Source organism: Lynx rufus, unplaced genomic scaffold (genome assembly GCF_022079265.1).
Source record: "Lynx rufus isolate CCGP_SWC_20201006 ecotype Redwood Valley unplaced genomic scaffold, mLynRuf1.p SCAF_12, whole genome shotgun sequence".
Taxonomy (NCBI): domain Eukaryota; kingdom Metazoa; phylum Chordata; class Mammalia; order Carnivora; family Felidae; genus Lynx; species Lynx rufus.
The window spans coordinates 43,577,921-43,599,738 of record NW_025814826.1 but is presented as its reverse complement, the minus strand read 5'-3'; the positions used below and the strand labels follow the sequence as shown (position 1 = coordinate 43,599,738).

At 40.1% G+C, this 21,818-nt stretch overlaps 1 protein-coding gene across 2 annotated transcripts in view; it reads left to right on the top strand.

Annotated features, from left to right (window-relative positions):
- The first annotated feature begins 12,994 nt into the window (after positions 1 to 12,994).
- CSMD3 (CUB and Sushi multiple domains 3) overlaps positions 12,995 to 21,818 on the top strand; it is a 1,257,946-nt gene continuing 1,249,122 nt past the window's right edge. For both annotated transcript variants that reach the window (XM_047073797.1, XM_047073796.1), the window contains exon 1: positions 12,995 to 13,172. In XM_047073797.1, coding sequence (XP_046929753.1) covers positions 12,995 to 13,172 — 178 coding nt within the window. The remainder of the gene's footprint in view (positions 13,173 to 21,818) is intronic.

The following is a 21,818-nucleotide window of genomic DNA, read 5'->3' as shown; positions in this document are numbered from 1 at the left end:
GACACAGTTCAATTAATTATAATAGCAGGGATGTTTTCTTATATTTAACATTTTTTAATGCTTGTTTCCCATTCATTATGTAGCTCATGGCACCTAAAATCTTGCTTGGGTAGACCTGGGGGCAGAGTGCCTCTTCTCTTTCCTGGGAAAACAGATCCACGTGAAATTCAGTACCTTCTTCTAACCTCTGCTATAAAGGAGCACATTAAAAATGCAGGGGCCTTGCTCTCATCCTTTTTGATTCAGTAGGTCATTAGGTCATTTTGATGGACACAAAAATTTTAAGAATAACCTATTCACGTCACAGAAAAATCCAATTGCTACTTCCAGGGTGAAAACCTTTCGACATCATCAGATTTTGACTAACACAAAATCATGATCTGCCAGAAAAATGATCTGTGATACTGTCATAACATCTCTCTCTAGTATTTTGCAGAATGACCGGCATGCATCTCAAAGCACCATAAATAGGAAGCTTTTCGACATGACTTCCACAATACCAGAGAACCTGCTGTATTTTTCTGCATATTTTCTCCTTGCATATTCTATCTTCTTAAATACTCTGAAAAGGCACTTATACAATTTATTACCTGACCAAGCCTCCCCATATTTTTATTCTGCACTTAAGCAGGATGCCTTGAGCATGATATATCTTATCCATGCCAGATCAAGCAAATGTCAGACTAAAGGAAAAGCCAACTGCTTTTCTCTGTGCAGAGTTGCAAGGGAACCAATCAACATGTATTCTGTCAATACTAAACTAAATTTAGACCCATACAGCTCAAGTAGCTGCCCTGGCTGCCCTTATTCCCATTGATTAAAGGTGTTTAAGATCTTTAATCAATTAGGATACAATTACTTGAGGATAATTTTAAAACACAATGAAAAAAAGGTATTTCAATATGTGCTCCTGTATATACTACCAGACAAAAATAACTTTCTTGCCTCCACTTATGAGAGGACTTATATTTACCTACTATGAGTTGAATTTTTGTCTGCCATTTCACTACAGATCCAGTTGTTCATTCATTCATTCATCAATTAAATAATCTGTCATTGGTCTAATATTACAGGGCACTGAACTAGTATTTGAATTTTGGCAGAAAAAAGAAAGACACTTTTTCCATTAGAGCCACAAACATTAATACAAAGACTAAGCCGGTAAAAATGGCAAAATATTAAAATGTTTCAACAGTATTATGCACAAGTTCCTATAGGGACATAGAAGAAGGTCATTTTGCTCAAACCAAGAAGAATAAAAAATGAATCCTACAAAACAGAAAAGGAGGAGGAGGAGGAAGAGGAGGAGGAGGAGGAGGAGGAGGAGGAGGAGGAGAAGGAGAAGAAGAGGAAGAAGAAGAAGTTGTTGTTATCTGAAGTTCGGTTTGAAGCCTATTCTGGAGTTTTTCAGGCAAGGTGAGAACAGAAGTGAAGGAGCAAATGTCAGGAAAGGGGAGCAGCTGTAACTGGTAGAAATGCACAGATTTTTCAAATATATTTTGAAGGATATATGTAGACATTGGGGAAATTTAAGCAGGAGAGTTTAATGATCAGAATTAGGTTCCAGAAAGATTACTCCAAGTCCTCAATGCAGAATCAACTGGTTTGAAGTGGGGGTGTGGAGGCCTGAGGGTCTGCAAATTCGGTGATGATGAGATTCATAGGCAGACACTCATTTGAGAGATGTTAAGAAAACAGAAAAAGAGAGAGGTGAGAGAAACAGAGAAATCAGGCATAACTTCTAGGTTTTGGATTTTTCTCCTGGCTGGGAAACTATGATTCAAATTTCTAGACTTCAGTTGTAAAATAAATAAGAAAATAAATGAAAAACACAATGAAAAACAAAGGTAAATAATTGAAGTGCTATTATTATAACACATAATTTAAAAACTACTTTGTTTGACTATTCAAAACTAACCTTGGATTTAGTTTGGAAACAAGTCTGGTCATCAGTAAAGCTAGGTACATATTTAGTATTAGTAATAAACCAGAGTCTACCATTGTTTACTAAGTTGTGAACCAGCAATGCATCCATTAAACAATATTAAGACCCTGAAAGGTCTTCCTCATTCTCCATAAATGAATTATGAATAAAACAAAACCAAAAGCTGTTTAAGAGATAACAAGAATTAAAAAATTTGCAGCAGATGGTACCAGCTGTGCACATTTAATTCCAGCTCAAACAATCTGCCAAACAGTTAGACAGAACTGCTTTTGCATGGGAAATTGGAGTGTCTCAGAGCCAAGGAAGAAATCGGAGAGTCGTCTTTCTGGCATTAGTTTCAAACCTTTTATTATAATTAATGTTAGTGGACACAAACCTTCTTTCCTTTCTTTTCTTTCTTTGCACCATGTACGTTCCCCCCACCCCCTGCTCTCTGGCATATATACACATACATACATATACACATACACACACCAATGTTTACATCAATTAAATAGTAAATAAACTCAAAGAGTTAAGTTGCCAAAATGTTATATACTAGGCATTCAGCAAAAATATATTAAGTGTATAACATGAAAAGGGTATATTGTGGAGATTTTAAAGATACATGTTAAATCCTAGCACATTTCAATGTATTTACCAAGACATTAACTGCAAATAACAAAACAAAAGTAAAGGAAAGCAGTGATAAATGTCACAAGATAATCTATAGACTTAAAAAACAAAGATATGCTTAAAGTCCATTGAAATGGACAAATACAACATGCCTGGAGATAATTAGACCTGAACTCAGCATTGATGGAATTTAGATAGGCTAATAACAGTTAAGCAAGTATTTTTCAAAAAAAAAAAAATGTTTATTTACTTTTGAGAGACACTGAATGTGAGTGGGGGAGGGGCAGAGAGAGAGGGAGACAGAATCCAAAGCAGGCTCCAGGCTCTGAGCTCTGAGCTGTCAGCACAGAGCCCGATGCGGGGCTTGAACCCATCAACTATGAGGTCGTGACCTGAACTGAAGTCTGACACTCAAGCAACTGAGCCACCCAGGTGCCCCCAGATAAGCAAGTATTAAAGGCCAAGAGAGCAACATTACGGATACAAACACATTCAGACTGTGCATTGATCAGAAAGTAGTCACCAGACTGAGGAAATATCCATGAATGGGCTTGTCTATGAGATTTAAGACCATCAATTTATCCTGAAGATAATAATAATGGAGATCCATGAAGGTTGTTTGAGAGGGCAAAAGCCATAATAAAATTATTATACTCAGTGAATATTAGAATAGAGCAGAAGCTGCAAGCCTGAACACAGTCAGGGTAACTGGGGGGGGGGGCGGGTTCCCTATAATAACATATTCATGAGAAAACTACTACCTAGCTCAGATGAGGGCAGTAGATGGATAGGGTCACAGTGGAGTCTAATATAAAGGATACATTTTCAGATACTAGTATTTGACTCTACCACAAGTATAAGAAAGAAAGAGGTATAAAAATGTGTTTTTGACTGAGTAGCTGGGATGAAAAAGGCAGTGATTACAGGGAAGTTCAATCTGAAGAAGCAAATTTGGGGAAGGAGGAGTAATGGGAGAGGATGAGTACACATTGAGTCTGGAATATTAAGAAGAGAACAAAACGTATGTGGCTAGCGCTCCAGCTGGGGCTTGAGAGCTTTAGATCAGACACAGATTTATACAAAACTCATCCTAAAAGAGGTGATAGTCATAAGAATAGATAAGTATTTTGAAATAAAGGAATATTAATGAAATTTCATAGAAATCTCAACATTTTCCAGTGAGGAATGCTCCCATTTAGGATGGGGACAGGAAGAAGAGCCCATTGGGGGTATTTGGGAGAGGAAGAGAGATTACAGGTATCAGAGATCAAATTGAAATCTAGTAGTCATGTTCATAAGACAAATGTCATTGGCAATTTTGGGTACTGTACTATTTTCGAGCACTGCCATAACAAATTACTGGAAACTTGTCTTAAAACAATAGCAATTTATTCTTTCACAGTTTGAAATCAAGATGTCAACAGGATGGATTCCTTCTGGATGCTCTGAGAGAGAGCTCATTCTGTGTCTGTCTCCTAATTCCTGGTGATCGCCAGCACTCTAGCATTCCATCCTTGTACATTCATCATATCTGTTTCCTCCTCTGTGCCCTTCTGCCTTAGGTCCCTCTCTTTCTTCTTTAAGGATACTTGCCATGAATTTAGGCTCCACCCTATATCTAAGATGAACTCATCTCAAGATCTTTATCTTAAATATACCTGCAAAGTCTTTGTTTGTTTGTTTGTTTGTCTGTTTTTTTCAAAAATAAAGATCACATTCATAGGTTCCAGGGGTTAGGACTTGGAAATATTTTTGGTGGGAGTTCACCATTCACACATTAAAGGTAATATGAAAAGGTATGGAGTAATAAATGTAAAACATAACTTCTTATACTATTACACTCTTGAAAGAGTTAACAAAAACTCTGTGAGGTAAAGCTATTCCCATTTTATAGATGAAAAATTAAGGCTTATTCCCTTATTAAAAAATTATAGCTTCCTTACCCTAAAGGCATTTTCAATCCTAGTTTATCTTTTTTTTTTTTAATTTTTTTTTCAACGTTTATTTATTTTTGGGACAGAGAGAGACAGAGCATGAACGGGGGAGGGGCAGAGAGAGAGGGAGACACAGAATCGGAAACAGGCTCCAGGCTCTGAGGCATCAGCCCAGAGCCCGATGCGGGGCTCGAACTCACGGACCACGAGATCGTGACCTGGCTGAAGTCGGACGCTCAACCGACTGCGCCACCCAGGCGCCCCATAGTTTGTTTATCTTAAGGGTGTTACTACATGCTGATCCAGACTTAGTAAAGCATTTATTTCATTGTTTTTCCTTTGGAAAGGAAGACTTTGTGTTCATTCATCATATTCCTTCTCCCCACTTTCTACAATCACTGACAGTACAAGATACTAACCAGAAATAGTCATTTATTATTTTTGTTATTATGTTTGTTGTTTCTTTTGTCATTATTGTTGTTTGCTTCGATTGTGTTTTGATTGCTTTTTAATTTAGAAAAGGGCTGAGCTCATTGGGAAAATAAGGATCAATATTATTTTCCTCTCTAGAGAAGCACACTCTAAAAAATAGAAATGGACAAACTGAGTGGTGATCACATTGCAATTGTTGGATAGCTTAACCTCCTAACAGATACTGTTGCTATTGTATCCATAATGAAGTTTTATGTTATGCAATAGACTCAGGGTTCATTCAAGCCTACTCCAGGCATGTGGAAATCTCCCCAAAATTCAGATTGGTATTCATATATTGGATAATGAGGTAAATTCTCTATGCATTTTCAAATATAGCACTTATTTGTAATGCTACTATATACATTCAGAGACAAAAATATTCTAGACTTAACCACAGATATATGTTAATATTATATATTATCTATTTTGTTACTCATATATTTATATTAATTATATCATTTGATAATTAATGAACCTTATTTAGTGTGCTTATAATAAATGTCTGATGACTTCAATCAATTTGAAAGGTTAAATTGATTCTTTTTATAAACCACTGCATACACAATAACAAAACAAATTGATTTGCTTATTCAATGAAACAATCCATTGATTAAGTTGCTTAAAAATGTGCCACTGGAGGTTTGTTTGAAGTGACCAATCATTACGACCAACTAAAGAAAAAAATTGTAGGAAATATTGGCAAGGATTATTATTGTCTCCCAATTCCCACCTCTCCCTGCCGATTTCATCTTTCTGGCCTCATCTGCCATGACTTCTCTAAACATGTCAGGTAACCCAACTGACTAAATTCTAAATGTGCTCCTATATTCTCTAACTCGTAATGTTTCTGGAAAACAACCAAAAATTTTCCTGTCAAACATCCCTGATGATTCTAGAATGGCTTAAATCTATCTCCCTTATTTGAGATTTTCTCCAGTTCTCCTAGTTATAAATAATCTCCCACCATTTTGTCATTTTATAGGCATCCCTCTTAAAGTGGTTCTGCTACACTGATATTCACTATTGTTACTTGAGAATATATTCTACCTCTTCGGTTACATGTAAGCTCCTTGAAAACAATGTGTAATTCTTGTTGTTTTTTTTTCTTTTTCCTTGCAATAGGAGCTCAAAATGATTTCTTAAATAAATGAATGAGCACATAGAATGATACTTTCTACACAGAGAGCAAAGATGAAATTGATCCCCTTCCAGATGGGACAGATATTTGCACTTACAATCCAAATTGGATTCTGTGTAGCCAAACCAAAATCAGCTTCATTGATTTTCTTTCCTTTAGTGGCCAAAATGATCGTTTTAAGTCAAGGTCACTGTTATCTTCCTTTGAAGAAGGGATGCTTATATTATTTGGCTTCCTGCACTCTTATTCTGGGATATATTTCAACATTTGTTAATTTTAGATAAATTTGAAAAACCAGTGAAATAACAGAGTTGTTAGTGATCATTGGGAAGTTTAAACTTTGGATCAAATTATGCAGTAATGTATATTCATACTATTAACATGGTTCAGACACAAGCACATGTATACACATATATGGATTACAGACTTAAAATTTGTGAAACCTCCATCACTCTTATTATTAATGGTTCCTCTAGTTTAAGACATTATAAATATTTATTTTTTTTTTATTTTTAAAATTTTTTTTTTCAACGTTTATTTATTTTTGGGACAGAGAGAGACAGAGCATGAACGGGGGAGGGGCAGAGAGAGAGGGAGACACAGAATCGGAAACAGGCTCCAGGCTCTGAGCCATCAGCCCAGAGCCTGACGCGGGGCTCGAACTCACGGAACGCGAGATCGTGACCTGGCTGAAGTCGGACGCTTAACCGACTGCGCCACCCAGGCGCCCCAAGACATTATAAATATTTAGAAGAAAATAACTTCATAATTCTATTTACAAGAAGTTGATGAATTCTGCTTTATCGCCAGCCAAACCACTTCTCTGTCTTGTGAAAGGAAATTCCAGGCACAGGTGACATATGCTTGCCTTCTACCTGTGGGCTGTTTTTTGTTTAGCTTGGGCTTCTAATATTGTGATTCAATATAATTTAAAAGCAAATACATGCACCTTTTCCAGAATTAACATTCAGTTGTAAAATTCTTTACTGCTAGTGTTTAGATTTCTCCGTAAAATTCCATAAAACTGATGTTTAAGTAGATAAATGAAACAAAATAAAGAAGGTCTCATACATGCTACCTACCTACCTACCCTATGATAGACTAAAAAGCTGCAATAAAGTGTATTAGTGGTTTTAAGAATTGAAAATACATATTTATCTCAAGAAATTATAATCAATTTTGAAGATTAGCAGAGAATATGCAGATGATAATAAAGTCAGACTACTATATTTTTAAGAGATAATAATGAGTTAATTGGCAGATAACTTAAGGGTATGAAATCAAGTACGCATTGCATTTTGACAGTAATTTTGATAGATTTGGTATTTTTTTTAAATATACACTTTTATGTTCTCTAAGTATTTATTTATTCTCAAGTTCATTTGAGGCTGATATCGCGTAACTATTAGAGATAAAGAAATGATGGTAAAAAAGATCTGCTACACTGGGAGTTGAGATTTATTCAAATTATGTCAGCAAAACAACTTTATTCCTTATGGGAAGAAGAGACCTGGATTATCCTGACTGTTCAGCAAAGACACTTTTTGCTTGACTTTTAATTTCTATCCTTTTACGCCGAGACGAGTTAAGTGATGTAAGGCCTATGGTTAGCAGGAGAGTGAAATTTACCCCAAGACAAACAGAAAGATCTTTAAAATTCTCTCCCATTTTTATCTTTTTTTCTTTTAGGACTACATGTCCCCCAGCTATTCACCATGGTTCTTTTCTTTCAGGAAAATGCGCTCATATAGCTTATCTTTAATTATTTATATACTACATATTGCATTGCCTTTAGTTAGTATACACCACTTAAGAAAGTTTGAATATTAATGCACTAAATTTATTGCATATGTAACTCATGTTAAACAAGCTTTTTTATGAAGTCAAAGTATGCTCTGTATGGATACACCAATAGATACTGCCTTCAGTTTTAAGGTTTTTCATTCTCTCCCTCTTTAAAATTATTACCCTTATGTGACATAGAAACTTCAGTCTCTGACCTTCTTAATATGGCTAAAGCTTAAAAGACTGAAATACCCGTTAAGCCTCACTCTTATTGAAACTGAAAGAGGAGTCAGGACATAAGAGGAATGAATGCCTAGGAAGGCACACGTAGTTAACACTTCCAAGAGGCTCATCTCCACCTCTCAGGAATACTCCCTGATTAATAGCAGGACAGATACTTTTATCTACCTGATAATTTATATCCTTAAATATGATTGTTTTTTTTTTTCAACGTTTATTTATTTTTGGGACAGAGAGAGACAGAGCATGAACGGGGGAGGGGCAGAGAGAGAGGGAGACACAGAATCGGAAACAGGCTCCAGGCTCTGAGCCATCAGCCCAGAGCCTGACGCGGGGCTCGAACTCCCGGACCGCGAGATCGTGACCTGGCTGAAGTCCGACGCTTAACCGACTGCGCCACCCAGGCGCCCCTAAATATGATTGTTTAAAGACAAGTTATGTTATCATGAACATTAGATCTCTTTCTTTTCTCCTCAACCAAATAGGAACTATTGCAAATCGAGGAAATATATAGACTTGAATTAGAATTCCCTCATTATTCTAGAGTCAACATTTAAATTCAAATGTTTTATTTCCCAGGGGTTGGGGAGGTCACACAGGATGAATCTGAGAATGGGCATTTACAGAAAAAAAAAAAAAAAGAGAAAATAAGTTCTTACTTTTCTCCTACTGTCTTGGCAATGCATTCTATATAAAAACTGCAAAAAAAAAAAAAAGTAGGAAAAGGTCTGCTTGATTACTTGTAAATAATTAACAGTTTTATTTTACTCTAACTGGTTTGTTTTTACCCTGACAAAACCACAATTTGAATTTGAGCCTTTTCATTAAAAATTGTATCTCTACAATAAGAGGACATTCAAGTCTAACAGGCAGGAACATTTCTATAACAAAATAAATACTGCATTTAGAAAAAGATCCTCATGTAAACCTGTATATCTGTGATATAAATATAAATTTAAAAAACACTTTCTAAATTCATAACTTTGTCAAAGGTATAAATACTTCTTTTCCAAATTAAAGGGAACCTCTTACCAATTCTTTGTTGATTTCTCTCAGTGTACTTACTATGTCTTTATCGTTTTTGTGTGATGTTGCCCCTGTGATGCTAAAACAGAGTAAATACATACTGAGCACTGGTTTAATATGAAGCAATTTTTGAAATGGTGCACATTTTCTGCCTTTTAAGTGACAACTACACTCTGTTTCGAGATCAAACTTAGTTTTATTCCATGCGAATTTGGGGGGACTTGAAAAGGAATGGAAATCTGACACTTCCAGTGTAAAGAACCTGTCTATTTCTGATCTAAACTCTTTCTAAAAGCTCTCAAGGGTACTTAATCATTGTGATTGGCTTGATGATCCTTGCCAAGTCACTTTCTTCCTTAACTTGTATGTGAGAAGATCAATAGGCTGCAAGAAGTAAAAAAAAAAAAAAAAGTATATAAAGTATATGAAAGGGAAGGGATGGTGGTAGTAATTAACCAACAAGTATAAAAAATACAAAAATAAGATTTTTATACATGTACACACATATGTTAAAAATTGATCACCTTTCAATTACTTTATAAATCTTTACTTTTCTATGAATATGCAGGTAAATTTATATAAAAATCATATTTTTGTTATTAGCGTATTTTAAAACAAGCATCTTTGGGTGCTAGCATGAGACAATACAGTGGGCAAACATGCTAACTCAGAAATTGGACATCACAGGTTCATATTTCATTTTAGTTATATTACTTCTCGCAAGGCAAGCTAATTAACTTTGTGTATCAGTTTCTTCACCTAGAAGAATGAGGATATTTGTAGTACTTGTCTCAGCAAGTTGTAACAAGATTGAATAAGATATGCCATGTGAACATAACACAATGTCGGGCATACAGTAAGCACTTAATGCTTGTGATGATGCTAGCTATTTTTTAAATCTTCGTTTTCTAACAGTCTTAAACAAATCTATGTATAACTGTGCTGCTTTCCTACAGATTAGGTGAGATAAGTGATTTCTTCCTCCCAAATTTAGACACTGTGTTTTTCCTTCTGGAGAAACTGAGGGACTTCTCCAGAATTTTGGCTGATGATACTGTTTCTGGAATACCTTTGGAAATGCTCTCTTGGAGAGGAGACTGCTTAGCAGGAAAGACAAGAGTGCAATCCAACACTAAGTGTTTGGATTAATATTATATTATCTTTGTTCATCATATAAAATATGATTTTCCATGTCTGGGAATCTGGAAAATGTCGGTAAAAAAAAGTTTCATGATTTGTTGTGAGCCATAAAAACTGAAAACTATACTATTATTAAATGTTATGAGCTCTCAGATTAATCTTTTAACAACTTCACATTGACATGATATGCAGGATTCGTTTAGGAAAACATAATTGAATTATTGGAGTAGCATGTTTGAAAGTAAACATTAGAAATTGGTCTCTTCATGATGGTCTCTTCATGATGGTCCCATCGTCAAAGTTCATTTTGCACAATAATTCTTGTTAAAATACTTCTTTTGAAAAAGAAAAGTTTTTTGTTGTTGTTTTAAAGTCCTCCTGTCTGTTATATATAGCCACGTGTTCAAATAGATTACATGCACCCAAGATTTTTGTTTTCTTTTAATACAAAGTGTATTCAGCTGAGGTGATTAACCTCTGCACACTTGGTAAGAAGGGTTTTGTCAAGTGTTTCAATTAAGTTCCAAGGACTTGTTTGCACCTAACTCCTTGTTCAGTCCAGCAAAGGCACCAACAGCAGCAACAACCCTGACATCTTGACTAAAATCAATGTCAGCGCTGCCACCAAGGTGTCTGAACAAGCTAATGACGTTTTTAGCGTTGATCTTCCCAATCGCGGTCTAGTCTCAACCTTGTCGCCCACTCCCCTTCAAAACCTGCATATTTGGACCATAAAAGAAAGCACTGGTGGGAAGGAACAGTATGGGGACACACCGCCCTTAATCTACCTCTCCGAATTTAATGAGGTCAATTGGGCGTCTACAGCTTCTGCCTCTTGCTAAGGCTCCTCACCCAGAGGAGAAATCCCTGTCTAGTACACACACACACACACACACACACACGCGCGCGCGCGCGCGCGGACACATGCATGCACACGCATATACACTACACAAACACATTTGGGAAAACACCCACGTATTAAAAAAAAAAAAAATCACACCTTCCCTCACCTTCCATACACACACACTCATACCCTTCACAACTGCACACACACGCACATACTCCTGGGAGAATCGTAGACCCACACAAAATGCTACGTACCCGGAGAGCTTAGAATCCTTCCTACGCCTGCAGATTGAGCCCACTCAACACGCACCCCTATAGACATTCGCAGTGTGCCCACTTCCCGGAGCGGAATTCCCTCCACATGCAACAACCTTGCTCCCCTGAGCCGGCAATTTCACGTTGAGCCCAGGGACAAAAGCTGATCAAGGGTGATCTTGGAGTGTACGGGACGGGGGGCATCATTTGTGGACAATGTGGAGGGATGCAAACTCAAATTGGGCAGTCCTCTTGACAATGCCCTGCTGATAGGTGCTGATCCCCTGATAGCCTTCAGCAAGCAAATGGAGCCAGGAACCGCTGCAAATATCTATTCCAGAACCAGTGCGGCAGCCCTACCCCCTTCTGAGATGGGATCAGATTCCAGAAAAGTCAGATTACCAGTCCGGCACCTAGTCTAAGGAACTTGCGGTTTGTTAGATCTGGGCCAGGATCAGACAAAAAAGACTAAGAAATCGGCACACAGGAGGCAAAACGCGCTGGTCTCAGGACACAGCTCCCCTACACCCTGGGAGGAAGCAAACAGGATCCCCTATAGATGGGAAAAGGGAGCCGGTACCTGAGCGATGGCCAGTAGATGGCGCAAGAACTCTTTCCTTGTGCAGTGTTAACCCTTGAATGGCGTGTGGAGCTTCCACGTCCAGATGTATAGATACATACATTGTGCGTTTTGAAAGAAACCTTCCATTTACATATTTGGGACTGATTCAGAATTAAGACAAATGAGTCTGTTCTAGATAACTACCACAGATAAAGTAGTTTAACTGCAGCACACATTAGCCCAAAAGCGGCTGGGGAGGATGAAAGGGCGAACTATTTGGGGAAATGACTGGCTCCCTCTCCACCTCACCCCCGCCCTAGACACGGATGAAATCGGTTTACCAAACCATAGAAACCTGATTACGGGCTCACACGTAGGCATTTGCATATGTAAATGCATGTGTGCAAATAAATTCTTCTCCGTGATCTTCTTTTTCAATTAAATCATGGGATAATAAATGCGAGACGCCTGCCTGAAATATACTGCAACTACAGTAGTAACACATGTCCCATTATAAGGACGTGGGCATCGATGGAGCCCGATTCGTTATCAGCATGGTTTCCCCAAAAGCAACACAGATCCTCCGATTAAAATATTCCTCAAACATGTTTCTGTATTCACAAGCTGCAATGGGGAGCTCACTAACATCATATTTCTCGGGCTGCTTTTACAGGCGGAATTGATCCATTCGGGGGGAAAAAGAAACCAAGCCCCTTAATTTCAAATATTGTGGGGAGTTTGTCAGAGAGCGGAGCTGGGCTTGAAGAAGCAGCTCACTAGTGGTTTCTGGTGGTTGCTATAACGAGCTAGAATTGAGGTAGATTTTGGTGGAGGGGAAAAAAAAAGCACAGGAAAAGACAGAATCCAGAGTAGCAGAGACTTTGTGCCCCCGTTGGAGAGATGGTTGAGTCCTCGTCAAGGTTGCTGTGGTATCCCAGAAACACCATTCACTCCGAGCTGTGACCGCGCACCAACAACAGCAACAACTCCACTGCGCCGGGCTGAGGAGCAGGAATTAGGAGCTCGCGAATAATATGAAAGGGATCCGCAAAGGGGAAAGCCGAGCAAAGGAATCCAAACCCCGGGAGCCTGGCACCAGAAGATGCGCTAAATGTGGCCGCCTGGACTTCATCCTGATGAAGAAAATGGGGATTAAAAGTGGATTTACGTTTTGGAATCTCGTCTTTTTATTGACGGTGTCTTGTGTGAAAGGTAGGTCTGCTTTCGGGGGTCCCCCCTGTTTTGTATGTTGGTGAGCTGACTTGTCGCCGGAAAAAGGCTGGTAGCTTACTTTGCAATTTGCACCGATAAAATAATGATAATAATACTGAAGAAGGAGTTGATTCACAGCTCTCCCCCCCCATAGGAAATGCATTTTGCTTGCCAGATTTGGCGTTCAATGCAGTGATTGAGCTTGTGCTCAATAAATATTCTTGCAGTATGCTCAAACGAATACGTGAGTTGGTTCGTATAGCCTCTAACTAGTGGATATCCAGGCAGAATTCCTCTGCAAGACTTTACTTGGTGGTGAGGATTACCTTGATTTCTACTGAAACCAGTGGGGTTTGATGCCTGGGCTAGAATATTTATATTAAAGACACTCGTGCAAACGCTTTTTAACCCTTTCAGGGCGCAAAGTTACTGACATACCAGGAATGTGCTGTTAAATGCATTAGGGCACAGGGGTCTTCCAAGCATCCCTCTACTAACATAAATGTCTGAATGCATATGTGAATTATTACTACGTGGGCTCTTGTGCATTGATAAATGGTAGGGGAGCTTCCCTGGGTCCTGTGGTAGAGGACTGGCTTAAAATGCGGCTTTAAAAGGGTCTGAGACGCCACGAAGTGTAAGGATCCACCTTTGGGGATGAATGAAGGTAGGAGGAAAGTCATTAGCTGAGGACCAAAAAGAAAATCCCCAGCAAGTCTCGGCGTTCAGACAGGTAGAGTGAGTGTCACATGCACAGACAAGGGGAGGGGGTGGGTGGGATGTAAAATGTATTCCTAAGCAGGAAAGCAAGGGACAGTCGGAATCATTGGAAGCAAAGCTGTCCTCGGGGAGAAAATAGATCCCCAGTTCTGTTCCACAACTTCTCCTGCACCCTGCCGCCCATTAATTGCTGCAAAGAATACTCAGGAGATGTTTATGACTCATGCCATCGTTTTTGAAAAATCACCTCCCCATACTCATGGCAGCTCGAATAGATGCGATGGATGTCGCTTTCAGTGAAGCTAGTTCCAAATCTCGGGTGTCTTGTGTGTCGGGGGTGGGTGGGGGTGGAGGGTGGGGGGTGGGGGGTGTTTTGGCCCAGGCGCACCACGGCTGTCAACACAAACTGGACGCTTCTTCCTTTGTAAAGGAGTGCCTCTCTGAACCGCAATCGGGCCGCGTCTCTATGAAACAGTTTATTGTCCAGCTTGCAGCTGGCTGTCCCCCCACAGAAGGCAGTCCATTTGCATTCAGTGGAAATGATAATTCATGTTTTGGGTGGAGGGAGCTGGAGGGGTTACCTCTCCTTCTATTAGGAGCAACCACGGGTGGCATGTCTCGAATTTTAATTTACATCCCTAAATGCCAGGAAGTCGCCTCCGGTGTCTGTGGCAGCAACTGTCTTGTAATCCCAACCTGCTCCTTAAAGCTTGATTCCCCCCCCCCCCCCACACCCGCCCTTTCCTGGAGCCTCCAGCGTAGCTCTAAGGCAAAACGCTTGTCCTCAGCGGCGTAACTACACTGCCTAGTGCACAAAACGTGTCTCGGGTTGCTTTTACAATGGGTTCGTTTCCGTCGCCGGCTCGACGTGCGAGGAGCCTCACATTTATGCTTAGTTGGTCTGCCACAGGGAGTCGGTGGTTCATGGATGGCCCTGGGGCTGACTGCTAGACGCGCGCTCCGCGTAGGGGAGGCGCGGGGAGGCAGCAGCAGGTCCAGGCACGAAAAAATGTTGGGGTGGCTCTTGCTAGAGGATGACCAGGGGTTAAGTGCGAGTTTTCATGTGATACCTGTTGAGCGAAAACACATTCGAGGGGCAGATGGGGGGAGGGAGTCTCCGAAGCAGGGCGAACACGCCAGCCTGACAAACACCGAACCGCGCAGCCTGCAATTACCGCCCGGCTGCCCGCACCTACCGTATTTTCCGAATAAGACGCGCCACTGAAAGGAAGGGCGCGTTAATTTGGTTTAAATGGCACTGGAAACAGGACCCCTCTCCTCTCCTCACAGCTCCTGGACTTTGGACTGAGATCACTGGTCTCCACTGAGTATATTCCAGTTTGAGGGGCATTTGAGAAGGAGTGTGTCACACTCTGCTTTGGTCCCGTTCAAAACCATTTTTTTTTTTTTTTTGGAATTTAGATAACATTTAATGGTAATAAGATTCTTCTTCTCCACTTACCTGCCACTCGGAAGATTTCCCCTATGTTTTACAACTTGGAACGCTGTCCTCAAATTCTGAGAAACAAACTTACATGGGCTGTATGCTTTAGACCTGTTCCCTAGCGGCGGGTGGTGCCTATCTTAACAGTTGCTTATCCTCCCCTTTCCCCTCTTCTTATTTTATTCTAATTTCACTTCAGTGAAAGGCTTTCCTCAAGGCTTTCCTAACACCGTGATTCCTGAAATCGCTTAAATGGTGTTCCCCCCAACGTCTATGCCCCAGTTTGTTTTCCACGCTGTTTCTTCTGGACGCTCAGGCCCACGGGAAAGCTCAGAACGGGGAGGCGTTTTAAGGGCTTTGCAGGTCCTATTCCAGAATAGCAGGAGTGTTCAGGAAGTCCGAGGTGCGCGGTTTTCCACGCGAAAAGCTCATGCCACAAGAATTCCACCTTCTGCCCATACTTTTCATCACTTCGTATCTCACCTCTGCCTGCAAACAGCGACAAAGAGGCTCAGTGGGAGGAAACGCCTCAGAGCAGAAGACAAAGTGGCCTTCTGTGGTAGGCCTGAACCGCTCCTACGGGGTTGAAATGACAGCCAGCCTTATCTGGCCATTTTATCTCCACTGTCAGGATCTCAAATAAAAGGTGGCCGACGGAGGACACTAAATTGGGGTGGGGAGCTGCTTAGACCCGATGCATGCCTATTTTAGGCTGTAACACACACACGCACATGCACGCTCGCGCGCAGTCAGGCAGAGGTTTCCGAAATGCAGCCTGCAGCTGCAGCTGCAGCGTGTCTGTTGAGGTTTCACTCAGATAGAAACTGTGAATCTCCTAGTCGTGCTGAAACGTCCCGCCCACGTAAGCAGACACTCGGGGCCACTTTCCCACGCTCCGTCTCGGGGGATCACGCAACCCTAGCAAAAGGTACCACGCAAAGCTTTAGGAACCGTACGAAGGTACCGGAAGGCACTGACCTCGGACGACAGGTGGGCTCCAGCCAGTGCGCTGCGTTCCACGCCCTGCGTCAGGGCGTACTTCCAGGGCCTCTGGCAGGCCCCGGACTTCGAGAAGGATCCACGTTTCTGCGTGCTCTGGGATTCCAAGGAGATATTACTCCCGACACAGAGCTCCTTCTGGAAGAGCGGGTTTCACACCCTCTTCAGCGAACTCAGAAGTGCCTTTCACGGAAGCCAGGGTGGCTGAGCCCCGAGGGAAGTCTCAGACCCTTGCGTGTCTTCGGGGACTGATAGCCTCGATACCCTCACTCCTCACCCTCGAGGCAACAGTGAGACCAGGCAGAAAATGTCCTGTCTTGAGGGGGCTTTTCAAAAGGGGGTGGAGTGAGTTAAAGACCTCACCCAACAATAAGAACAGCAAACAACCACCCCACCCCTCCATCGCAGCCATCAAAACCCTTCCCTTTAGTTTGGCACGTTTGAGTCATGTGCTGGGAGGTAATATTTTGTGTTCGAGTTAGGGGTCCCGCTGCAGTTTGACCGGGTATCCTTCAGTCTTGTTCTTTGGGAATACTTAATTTCTTCTAGAAGGGCAGACTCCATGAAATTTCAAAGAACCATCAGAGGTTGAAACCGAGCGCCTCACTTGGCCTTGGTGCGTGCGTGTGTATTGTTGGGAGGAGGAGATCCACCTGGATTGACACCAACGGGCCTTCGGGAAGCCTCGGGAGCGTGTGGGCGCGTGGGTGTGGGTTCCGAGGTGGAAATGCGTGGCAGGTAACAGTGCGTTTATATTCTCCGAACTCTAGATGGTGGTGCTCTGGACACCGCTGTCGCGCTCTCCGGTGGGGGCACCGAGAAAACTCCCTTTCCCCAAGCTGACCGCCTCGCTCCCCTCACTCAAATTCTCCAGTGACAGGCGCCTAGGGAGTTCGAAAAACTCACTCTTGAGAGCAAGTAAATGGCCTGCTGCCCTTTTAGGATCCCTTCATCCCCACCCCAGCTCTCTGGCGGGGGGGGGGGGGGTGGGGGGAGGGAAACAGGAGATAGTCCTGTTCAGGGTTCAGGAGGCACAAGGGTTTAGTTGGAACCTAGGGGAAAAGGCAGAAATGAAACAGCATGGGGTCATCCAAGTCGCCGTGTGGTCCTCTACCAGCGCCGCTGGAATGGCCAGCTCAGGGCTAAAAGCTGGAGGCACAAGGGGGATGCAGCACATTGCAAAGTAACAATGAAGCAGGACGACTGAAGAAAGATGGGCTCAGGCATCAGGCGAATTCCCTTCCCCATGAACACGTCGCCTTTGGGGAGGCTTGACACCACCTACTTGCTAAGCCAACCCAATTTGCCGCCCAGAAAAGGGTTGAGCAGCTCCCAGAATTCTGAACTGAATTTCCCCTTGGGCATTTACCTCCTAGAAATTGTTCTGAAAGGTCATTTTGCAGCACCGTGTTTTCCGGAATCTTCCGGTGTTGGGGGACTGGCGAGGGGCTGAGGGGAAGGCTGCATCAAGCCAGTGTAAGAAATGTGTGTGAGCAGAAATAATTCAGGAGCAGGTTTCAGCCCCTTGCAAACTTAATGCCAGCTTCTTTGAGATCCTTCAAGGAATAAAGGCATGGAATTACTCAATAAAGTACTCTAGGAGCATAGACTTAGTTGCAGGAGTTGTTCTTACTCTTCATGATATTAATTAGCCTTACTATTTGTGGGACAGTGGAATAGAATCTGGAGTATACATGTCTTTTCCTTGAACACACAGTTTAGTATCTAAGGAAACATGAAATAATAAAGCAACAGCAAATGGCATCTATACATGATTCTAAATGTAGTAAAACTCAATCACAAGTGGGATATAGAAGAGGTAGAGCAATTACTAATGTCTTTGTACTCATGTGGGAACCTTCCAATGCAAGGTATTTGCCTAAGATCTCAAATACAAATACCTGAAAGATACTAAACTGAACTTTAGTGGTCCGACTTATTTCTGTGTACCAAAAAATGACTTCCTTCTACTTAATATCAGGGTCTCCAGAAATGGCTTCAATGTTTTGTCCACTTTGAAAAATTACTGGAAGGCACCCAACAAGGTGTCTACTAAGGAACCTGTTACTTTAGATTACTTTAGGCAACATGACTGTTTGAGAAAATATGCCATTTTGTACTTTAAAGTCCAGTGTTTGAAAGATTAGAAGTAAAATGATTGTAAAAGAAATTAGAAAAAATGTGTAGGATTAAGAAAATGTGTGAGATACAAATAAAACTTGAGGCCATTTTGTCTATAGATCCATTTAAACATAGCTTCCCTTTGTACCTCTTTCTTCTCTTACCTTTACTCATAGGACAGTGTAGTTTATGGACACAGTGGCAGTTCTGATTTGAATTCTGGGTGGGGTCTATTAAGGATGTTAGGACAGACACAACTGTTACCAAATTCATCTTTTCTCTTAGAGTGAGCAGGTGGGTGATGCATGTTATTTTCCAAATAGATCAATTTTCATGTCTACAAGATTTTCTCAGAACTGGGCCTCTTATAAGGCTCTCATTCTCATCAGGAATATCACTTCTACAAATGTCACTGAGAAAAATCAATTTGTTGAATACCTTCCAGTATTCAGGGGTCTCACGGCTGATGGTCATCCCTTGGTCTCTCAAACTTCCAATCTTGTAGCCATCAAATGTATTTCATGCCATCAAGTCCTTTGCTAAGCTATTGCTTGGTGCTGGTTGAAGCTTCCAAGGAGTAATATTTTCTATATAATCATGGCCTATTGACAACAACCCTATCTGAAATCTCCTCTAAAAAATGTCTACAACATTAGAGTCATACAGCTTATAGGTTGAATTATATCAGTGGTAATCACGTGGTATTAGATATCACAATGTTATTCTATCAGTTTTTAAATACTTGCACTGCAGTGATTTTCAAAGTGTTCCTGAACAAATAACATCAGTATCCTCTGAAAACTTGTTAGGAATATGAATTCTCAGGTGCCCACCCTAGGCCCTGAGACAGATACCCTGGTAGGTGGGCACAGACATTAGTGTTTTTAATAAGTCATCCAGATAATTCTGATGTGCTCTATGGTTTGAGACCCACTACAATAAAGAGCAAGAGTTCTCGAGCTATGAGACCTAAAGTCAAATAATAATTTTGCCAAGCAGTTATGTTTGCACTAGCAACTCAACTTTCCTAAACTCAGTTCCATTATCTACACACACACACACACACACACACACACACACCCAAAGGAGTTTGTACCATATCAGCAGGTCTATACGGAAAGGGAGATTATATATTTAACATATATGGTATCTGACACTGGTAGCTATCATTAGTATTATTCAAACGCACATTCATGTGCAAAGCCAGTGTGAATTCCCTCATACTTCAACCCTAACTTGTAGCCCTAACTTGTACATAGCAGCAAATAAAAAAATGTGGCATCTTCTTACTAGCTATTATTTCACGTTGGCCGTATTCCCAGTCTATTATACATTGGAGAAATACTTTGAAACTTCTGCTTATCATACTTAATACAGTTACTTCAGGACCTAGCACCATGTAACAGGGGCAGACCCATAGCTTAAAAAAGTTACCCCTGTTCCTGGGCTAATCCCATTCCCTACATAGGAACTTTAATTTAATATCAATTGATTAATAATACCTACTGAACTTGATGATTCATCTTGTCACAAATTGTGATATTTTACAGGGCTGGGCAAGTTCTTAAATATAACTAGTTAACTGCTCTTATTTTATCCGGGAAATGCACATGCCTAAAAAGGGCAAGTGATTTTTACTAGGTAAGAAAGTTCATTAGCTCTAGAACTGAGACAAGACCATCTGGCATTCAAGTTCATGTTCAACTCTCTTTCTACTATATCTTCTCAGTTTTAACAGAGTTTGCTTAGATGACATCAATGGAGACGATCACAAAGGTTAATATTTATGAACCATGTATCAATAAGTACCATATAAAAATATTAGTGATTATATAATATATATACATATAATATATATGTTTTGTTATAATTTTTAGAAATTGTCAACCACTTGTTTTGCAGGCGAAAAAACGAAACAATTTTTGAATGAAAATATTTTCTGAGGCTGATATAATATGTACATCAGAGAAATAACTAGTCATATCTTCAATAAAATCTATACAAGTCTTACAAGTCTATAAAAATAAAATCAGTGTATTGAGTGTTTTTTTATGTCTCATAAAGAACTTTAAGCAAGAGTATTTAAAATTAAATTCTTATTTATTTCTTATAATCTAGACACAACTTCTTATTTATAAGCTTTTCAATCTAGAAAATCTGTTCTGAGTTTATTCTCATGTTTTAATTATGTTTAAGCCATATTAGCATAAAATTTATGCAGTCCCTCTCATCTGCACTTACATCACAGATTTCTCTCAGGTGATCTATTTAAGACAATGGTGTTGGGGCGCCTGGGTGGCTCAGTCGGTTAAGCGTCCGACTTCAGCTCAGGTCATGATCTCACGGTTCGTGAGTTCAAGCCCCGCGTCAGGCTCTGTGCTGATGGCTCAGAGCCTGGAGCCTGTTTCAGATTCTGTGTCTCCCTCTCTCCCTGACCCTCCCCCGTTCATGCTGTCTCTCTCTGTCTCAAAAATAAATAAACATTAAAAAAAAAATTAAAAAAAAAAAAAGACAATGGTGTCATTCAAAACAGTACCATATAAATAATAGTACACTTGAGAAATATTAATAGTATAAGAACAATTGATAATGTTAGAGATTATCTTCAATTTTAGTGATATATGAAATATTTAAACTCTTTCTAAGATATGAGTAAATTTTCCAAAATAATGAATACTACTAAATTTGAGGTGTTTAAACGTTCAGAAAGTGACTGAAATATATAAAAAGTAATGAGTGATTCTCTTAAAAACCAAGTTTTGAATGTTCAAAGTTATAACTTCCTTTGTGTTACGTTAGCAGATTTTAAAGGAGTATTTATGATTATATAGTTTTAATGATAAAGTTTTTTTTAACTATGACATGTTTTAAAATACGGTTGGATACCACTTTGAAAGGAAATTTATAAGTGGAAAAATTCTGCAGAAATGGATTTAATAAATCTCAAAAATCTAGGACTATGCTGTACTTTTCCACTAGACTAAATCCATCAGATTGACTCCATAATGCTGAGAGGTGCTTCCTATAGAGACAGGACATAAGACACTGTTATGTTTGGGGAAATATTACCAAGATAGCATTCTTTGTTTTATCTTTTTTTTTAATGTAGAAATCTCTGTTAAAGTATATTGTTTACATTTTAAACAGTGGTTCTCTACCTCATTTTCCTGCTTTGAATTCTAAAAAGCATCTTGCTAGATGGCTGTTATCTCCTATGTACAGATTATTATCTCCATCTACAAATTATCCACATTTCCTGAAGCCAGAAATGTACAATGACTTTCCATGAGCATAAGGTTAGCTAGTTGTTGAGTGAAATCTGAAATGAGAAAGCATTCAGAAACTCATCAACGTATTAAAAG